The sequence below is a fragment of the Podarcis melisellensis genome (genome assembly GCF_964234715.1).
Source record: "Podarcis melisellensis genome assembly, chromosome: 13".
In the NCBI taxonomy this organism is placed as follows: domain Eukaryota; kingdom Metazoa; phylum Chordata; class Lepidosauria; order Squamata; family Lacertidae; genus Podarcis; species Podarcis melisellensis.
The window spans coordinates 2003689-2011663 of record NC_138545.1 but is presented as its reverse complement, the minus strand read 5'-3'; the positions used below and the strand labels follow the sequence as shown (position 1 = coordinate 2011663).

The 7975-nt window shown below is 51.6% G+C and overlaps 1 protein-coding gene across 2 annotated transcripts; it reads left to right on the top strand.

Annotated features, from left to right (window-relative positions):
- The first annotated feature begins 6505 nt into the window (after positions 1-6505).
- Positions 6506-7799, top strand: LOC309354036 (uncharacterized protein). Of its 2 annotated transcripts, none has more exons than XM_081883730.1 (2): positions 6506-6802; positions 7600-7799. In XM_081883730.1, the coding sequence occupies exons 1-2, from the start codon at positions 6545-6547 to the stop codon at positions 7747-7749; spliced, it is 408 nt and encodes a 135-aa protein (XP_081739856.1). In that variant the 5' UTR covers positions 6506-6544; the 3' UTR covers positions 7750-7799. The 2 variants fall into 2 exon arrangements, with proteins under 2 accessions (XP_081739856.1, XP_081739855.1); XM_081883729.1 differs by having other exon boundaries at positions 6510-6802; positions 7597-7799.
- Positions 7800-7975: the final 176 nt, after the last annotated feature.

The following is a 7975-nucleotide window of genomic DNA, read 5'->3' as shown; positions in this document are numbered from 1 at the left end:
CCACAGCTTTCCTAGACCGGACAACAGGATTCAGGAAACCAGAAGCTCTGTTCCTTTAGGTCAGCAAACGTTTCCAGCAGGGGGCCGGTCCACTATCCCTCAGACCATGTGGGGGGCCGGACTATATTTTGAAAAACAATATATGAACAAATTCCTATGCCCCATAAATAACCCAGAGATGCATTTTAAATAAAAGGACACATTCTACTCTGACTCCTGGACCGTCCGCTGGCCGGATTTGGAAGGTGATTAGCCACCTGTCAGGGGTGCTTTAGCTGAGATTCCTGCATCGTACGGGGTTGGGCTGGATGACCCTCGGGGGTCCCATTCCAACACTATAAAACGCAGTGATTCAATCGTTACTCTGCCAAAAGGATTTGATTTGCCTGGGGCTTTGGAGATTAAAGCATCGTCTTTGGGTCCTGTCTTGATGGGGATACAGCACCTTGCAGAGAAAACCCCTCTTAGCAGCTGGGTGGACCTAAAAAAAGTGCCGCCACACAAGTTAAGGCAGCTCCCTGTGAAAAGGCTGCGAGATTTTTGAATCAAGATATATATATATACACACATTTATTTACACACACCCCTGCCAAAAAGGCGGCCGTACTGTATATTTTTGGCTCAATGTGATGCAAAGTGAAAAACTGGTTTTGTACAGGAGGAAGGCAGGATTCAGTCCCTACATTGCTATGATGAATTTCTCTTTTCCCCTCCACTGAACTGTGGATTTGGAAGGGGCTCCCCAGCGGTCATCTAGCCCAACCCCACACGGCGATGCAGGAATCGCAGCCGAAGAATCGAACTTGAGAGCCGGCCACCTTCCACCGCTTCGGAACGCCCCTCGCCCTCATGAAATCCTTCCTGACGTTTAGTCTTAATCTTTATTATTATTATTGACTTTTAAAAAAAATATACAGACAGCAAAACAAAGAAGTCTAAATTAACATTGCCTTCTACCGACAAGAAATAATAACTATTACAATAATGAAAATACTAAAAGTACATTTAATTCCCATTTTAAACTTCTATTCTGGTTACAATATATTACTATTCCATAAGAATCTATTATATCCTTTGCTGTCCCATATATTATTTTATTCCCCAAATTCAACCTAACCCTCCCCACTGCTTCCCTTCACCTGTGTGAGCTCTTCCCATCATATATATATTTTTCTAGTTGCTTCGATAAAACAGAGTAACTTGAAAACTGTTGAATTATAATTCCTTCTTTTGTCCTTACTTTCTTAACAATTGCCTATTAAGAGTTCTGCTTTAACACCATATTTCTCCATGTATTCCCCTACGCATTCCCATTCGGTATAGAATTTTTGATTTTTTGAATTTTTGATTGCTGCGTCATTTTTGCCCGAATTTTGCCTTAATCTTATGGCCTTTCGCGCCGGTGGAAGCAAGGATTCGAACCCAGCTCCATCCTACTTTTAAGGGTGGAAAACATCAGCCCCTCGTATCTCATTTCTCCGTGCAAAATGTGTGTGTGTGGGTTTCTGGGATGTGGAAGGAGCAGCTGGCGGCGGCTGGACCCCGGTGTTGACGGAAGGCGGCAGCTGGGTGGGTTACCCGATCCCCAAGGAAAGGGGGGAGCCAGAGATCTGGGAAAGGGGAGATGAGGGGAGGAGAAGGGAGCCGTGTCCAGGGCCCTGTGGGAACAGCCCCCTCCAGCTGCCCTCACACAGGGGGCAGGCCAGAAAATAGGGTTACAGTCCCAGAGGAAGCGTGCAGACTTCCAGGTCACACAGGAGTCTTCTCCAAGCGCGGCGTTCTGCCTTATCCGGCACGCGCTATTTATTTGCTTCGTAAAATTTTCACACACTGCCTGATTGCAAAAAAAAAAAAAAAGATCTGGAAGCAGTTCACAGAAAATATAAAAGCAGTAAAATGATAACGGCCATTTAAGACTTTTTGAAAGTTAGCAATAGACTAAAAAAAACAGGCTGGAACTGGTGCCAGTTTTCTAAGCGTCCGGGTTGGCACGTCTAAACCCAAAATGACTCCAGCGGGCGCAGAGAAGTGTAGAGTGAAGGCGCCTGCTTGGTGTCATGAGGCAGGGAGTTCCAAAGTTCAGGTGCTGCCACAGTCAGCGGTCAAGTTTTTCAAGCGGTCTGTGATTCTAATTTTTTGAAATATGGTAACTGGAAATTTTCAAGGGGAAAAATGAAGTAAAAAGGAAACCGTTCTCCCGATTCTTAAATACACAAAGGGCGGAAAGTCTCCACAAGGTCCGTTTTGGATACTTGGGGGTGCCTCTGAGCACGCGCAGAGTGCAGTTCTCTGGGCTGCCACGTCGTACGTGCTGCTAAGCATGTTTCCTGCTTTAAAAACGAAAAACAGCCAAGCATTTTATTTCTGGCTGCTCCGAAACGGCTGCTAATAAGCAGGCCTTTGTACCCGGCTGCAAACACGGCTTTGCAACCTTTCCGCTGTGAAGCAGCCAAATCGGGGCATTTTCTGTGCCTGAAATGCAAACAGTCGACTCTGCTGGTGATGCCAGCATTAAACCCAAAAGCCGCAAGAGAGGGGGAAACTGGACATTTTTGGTTTGTCTCGTGCCAAAAATGGGTACAGCCTGGTTGGAGGAGGTTTGGGAAAGGGCAACTCAAAGGACAGGGGGAGATGGTTGCAGCATTTTGGAGCTTTTTGGAGTTAAAAGATTAGCAAATCATGCCTGGCACAGAGAAAAAGGGCAAGGTTTTTCTTACTCTCTCCATAACACTAGTACTGATGGGCAGTCGGCGACGCTGCATTCTGGGAGATTCAGGATGGAAGTCCTCCTTCACGCAATGCGTAGTCGAACAGCGGAACTCCCTGCCACATGAGGTGGCCAGCCAGGATTTAAAAGGGGATTGGGCAAATTCGCAGAGGGGGAGAGGGCAGCTGATGGCAGACAGCCTTCTTGCCTATTCTGTGCCTCCATGGATAGAGGCGGCAGTATTTATGGACAGAACAGGAAGCTGGACTTGATGTGCCCTCGGCCTGATCCTGCAGGACCTTCTTAAAAGGTAAAGGGACCCCTGACCATTAGGTCCAGTCGTGACCGACTCTGGGGTTGCGGCGCTCATCTCGCTTTACTGGCCGAGGGAGCCGGCGTACAGCTTCCGGGTCATGTGGCCAGCATGACTAAGCTGCTTCTGGCGAACCAGAGCAGCACACGGAAATGCCGTTTACCGTCCCGCCGGAGTGGTACCTATTTATCTACTTGCACTTTGACGTGCTTTCGAACTGCTAGGTTGGCAGGAGCAGGGACCGAGCAACGGGAGCTCACCCCGTCATTGCGGGGATTCGAACCGCCGACCTTCTGATCGGCAAGCCCTAGGCTCTGTGGTTTAACCCACAGGGCCACCCGCGTCCTGCAGGACCTTCTTAGGAGCACAGAAATGTCACAAGCTTTTGAGTGCAGCAGGGCTCTTTCTCAGAAAGGATGTTATGTGTAGGACAGGCACGGATCAAAATAAAAATAATTTTTTAAAAAAACAGGACACAGATTTGTGTGGAAGGTGCTCATTTGCAGGTATATGCAGCACATTTAGAAATAATTACCTGCATTGCGACGGGGCTGGACTAGATGACCTTTGGAGGTCCCCTTCCAAGTCTACATTTCCCTGATTCTTTGAGTATCATTTTTGTCATCAAAATGCCTGGTTTGACTAGAATGGCTTTAAACCAGGCACCCCCAAACTTGGCCCGCCAGCTGTTTTGGGACTACAACTCCCATCATCCCTAGCTAACAGGACCAGTGGTCAGGGAATGATGGGAATTGTAGTCCCGAAACTGCTGGAGGGCCGAGTTTGGGGGTGCCTGCTTTAAACCCACCCTGAAAAGTGAGCGATGTGGGAGACAGATGCTCCCCACAAGCAGGGAGCCACCACCGAGAAGGCGCCGTCGTGGGACACCACCACCACTCTGGAGTCCCTTACAGTTTCAGAGTATGGAGGAACAGCCGTGAATAATATTCCAGGGCACTTGAATATTCTGTACACCGTGAGCGGTTTAGAGTCCAGCAGGGGTTAATTGGGGGTCCAGCCCCACAGACATGGGTCGATTTGGCTGCTCATGAATGCCTCCCCCCGTCTCTGTCCTTACACACTTTTCCGAAGGCGTTTAAAGACGTTTCTTCTCCGACCCATTTTTAATAAATTATTACTCCTGCTCACCCAGCCATTATGCACGCCAGAGTATTTTTTTCTTTTAAAGCGTTGCTGCGTCAGTCCTCTTTTTGAAGGATGCTAGTCTGCCTGGCTTGCTCTAGTCCATGGGCTCACGAAGAGTCGGACACGACTAAACGACAAGTCTAAGAAACCCCACAAAGAAAAAATCCTGGGAGTTGTAGTTCAAGGGGTGCTGGGAACTGTAGCGCTGCGTGGGGGAAAGAACTTCAGTCCGCAGCTCTGAGCTGCAAAAAAAAATCCTCTGGGCTCCAGCAACTAATCCAATGCTGCCCCCTGCTGGCCACCATCCCGTATTGCCTCCTGTGGGATTGACACCTCCCCATTATAAATTTGTTGGGCTGCTTTGGCCATTTAGGGCAGGGGTCAGCAAACTTTTTCAGCAGGGGGCCGGTCCACTGTCCCTCGGATCTTGTGGGGGCCGGACTATTTTTTTTTGGGGGGGGATGAATGAATTCCTATGCCCCACAAATAACCCAGAGATATATTTTAAATAAAAGGACACATTCTACTCATGTAAAAACACGCTGATTCGCGGGGCGGATTGAGAAGGCGATTGGGCCTGATCCGGCCCCCGGGACTTGGGTTGCCTATGCATGACCTAAGGACAAATGAGGAATGTCCTTCCCTTTACAGTGGCCTAAGAAGCGTCTCAGGGGACGCGGGTGGCGCTGTGGGTAAAAGCCTCAGCGCCTAGGACTTGCCGATCGAAAGGTCGGCGGTTCAAATCCCCGCGGTGGGGTGCGCTCCCGCTGCTCGGTCCCAGCGCCTGCCAACCTAGCAGTTCGAAAGCACCCCCGGGTGCAAGTAGATAAATAGGGACCGCTTTCTAGCGGGAAGGTAAACGGCGTTTCCGTGTGCAGCTCTGGCTCGCCAGAGCAGCGATGTCACGCTGGCCACGTGACCCGGAAGTGTCTCCGGACAGCGCTGGCCCCTGGCCTCTTAAGTGAGATGGGCGCACAACCCCAGAGTCTGTCAAGACTGGCCCGTACGGGCAGGGGTACCTTTACCTTTACCTTTTAAGAAGCGTCTCAGAACCTAGGAATCTAAGGTAGACTGCCCCTGGCACTGGAGGCTCCATAAAAAGGTAAAGGTAAAGGTACCCCTGCCCGTACGGGCCAGTCTTGACAGACTCTGGGGTTGTGCGCCCATCTCACTTAAGAGGCCAGGGGCCAGCGCTGTCTGAAGACACTTCCGGGTCACGTGGCCAGCGTGACATCGCTGCTCTGGCGAGCCAGAGCCGCACACGGAAACGCCGTTTACCTTCCCACTGGTAAGCGGTCCCTATTTATCTACTTGCACCCGGAGGTGCTTTCGAACTGCTAGGTTGGCAGGCGCTGGGACCGAGCAGCGGGAGCGCACCCCGCCGCAGGGATTCGAACCGCCGACCTTTCGATCGGCAAGTCCTAGGCGCTGAGGCTTTAACCCACAGCGCCACCCGCGTCCCTGGAGGCTCCATAAGGTCACCCAAACAGCTGTGCTGCTGGATCAGGCCATCGCAGGAGCCAACTCCTAGGGGCTGAGGTCCCTATAAAATATTTGCAGGGTCCAGGCCCCCCACTAAAAACTCAACAACTTTGATTTCCTAAAAAATAAAAAGCTCACAACACCATCCCTGGCAGTGCCCATGCCCAGGCCTCCCAATATTTTATTCAAGTTGGTACCCCTGGTGCCCAGGGACACGGGTGGCACTGTGGGTAAAACCTCAGTGCCTAGGACTTGCTGATCGTAAGGTCGGCGGTTCGAATCCCCACGGCAGGGTGAGCTCCCGTCTTTCAGTCCCAGCTCCTGCCCACCTAGCAGTTTGAAAGCACCCACCCCTAAGTGCAAGTAGATAAATAGGTACCACTCTGGCGGGAAGGTAAACAGCGTTTCCGTCACTGCTCTGGTTCGCGAGAAGCGGCTTAGTCATGCTGGCCACGTGACCCGGAAGTGTCTCCGGACAGCGCTGGCCCCCGGCCTCTTAAGTGAGATGGGCGCACAACCCTAGAGTCGGACACGACTGGCCCGTACGGGCAGGGGTACCTTTAAATTACCCCTGGTGCCCATCTAGCGTCGTGTTCTCACAATGGGAAACCCACAAGCAGGATCCGGGTTCGAGTAGCAGCTACCCCGGCCACTAGCCATCGATGCACGTGCAGAGTGCCTCACTCAACCCTCGATATTTAGGGATTGGGGGTTTCCCAGATTCCCAGGTGTCCCTAAGGGCTTGGCACGAGGGGGGGGCTGGGATAAATGTGTGGGGGGGTTCTTTCTCTCCCCCCCCCTTTATGGTTTCCTCCTGGGTCGCCTGGCAACACTGGGATGGTGGTTCTGGAACCAGGATCAGAACCCAGGAGTTTTGCATCCTCCCGGGCGAGACAATGGCTCTGTGGGCTTTGGGTCTTCTGATGAACAGCAACTTGTGGGGCATCAGTGGGGTGCAGCGGCCCCGGTGGTACTACGGGGGCATGGACTTCCCTTTCGGGGTGACTTTAGGCACCTCCCCGTCGATGCTGGGCTTCCCCTTCAGCCCTCGGCCGCTGCTTTACTACTGGTACTGGGTGATCATCGGCATTTTAGCCATTATTACCATCTCTGCCGTCGTCCACTTCACCAAACAATTTCTCCGGGCCCAGAAGGTATTTGGGGGAGTGGGTTATTTATTGGGGGGGCAGAGAGAGAGAGAAGGCAGAAACTAATCACACAGCCCCTGGAGAATCTCCTCCTCTCCAGAATTTTTCCCCAAGCAATCGGAGACTATGCCTGCCTGAAGGCCACCTCGCCTCCGCCCTTTTCATGCCTCTCCTGGTTCTGGGAGACGCCAAAAAGAGGGGAGCTTGTTGTAGCAGAAGCAGGAGGAGACACCTGTGATACCTTTGGGCACCAGGCAAAATCTGACGGACACCTGTTTAAATGTGTTATTGGCTGTTTCTTATTTTTAACCATGTATTTTTTGGTGGGGTGTTTTATATCACGAACCGCCCCAAGATCTGCAAATGAAGGGCAGTTTTTAAATTTAATAAATAACAACGCCAAGCACGACTTTTGGTTCAGCAGCACCTGGCAGGCCAAAGGTTCCGCACACCTGTTGCCTTGTACTGGCAAAACTGGAGAGAGGCAGTGTGGTGTAGTGGTTACGGACCTGGAATAGGACCTGGGAGACCAGGGTTCCAACCCCCACTTGGAAATTTGCTGGGGGGGGCAGAGGTGGTAGCCCTGGGCTAGCCACAGTCTCTCAGCCGAACCCACACCATGGAGGAATTGTCGTGGGGCTGCGGAACTCCCTGCTTCATGATTCCCAGATGCCTTGAAAAACGCTTTCTGTCTCTCTCTCTCTTCCTGAGGGTCATTCCACCGATAAAGGGAGAAAGCGAGAGGTTGCTCAACGCTCTTTTTTCTCCCCTCCTCTCCCCCCAAACTCCCCGGTTCGCAGAAGCAAGACAAAAGGGAGCCGTCTCAGCAAGGAGACCCCGAAGAGAAGGCTCTGGTGGAGGTGCTGCACCTGTTGGACGCCGTGATGGAGACCATGTGGCACCACCAGCTCCGCCTGGAGAGGAGGCAGAGGGCGGCTAAGGCTTCCAGCTGAGCGGGGAGGCAGAGACAGAGAGAACTGGAATAAAACAGACGCGAAAACTACACGATTTAGGCAGCCCGGGAATTACTGTTCAGGGCAGGGGTTTGCTTTTGGTTTCATTTGTGGCCTAGAGAGGGGGACTCAGACCCCCTTTGGCGTGCTCTGTGTGTCCTGCTCTCTTCCACCAAAGGAAGCCAGTCCACTCAAATCAAATCAAAACTTTATTAGCAAAGCCAAC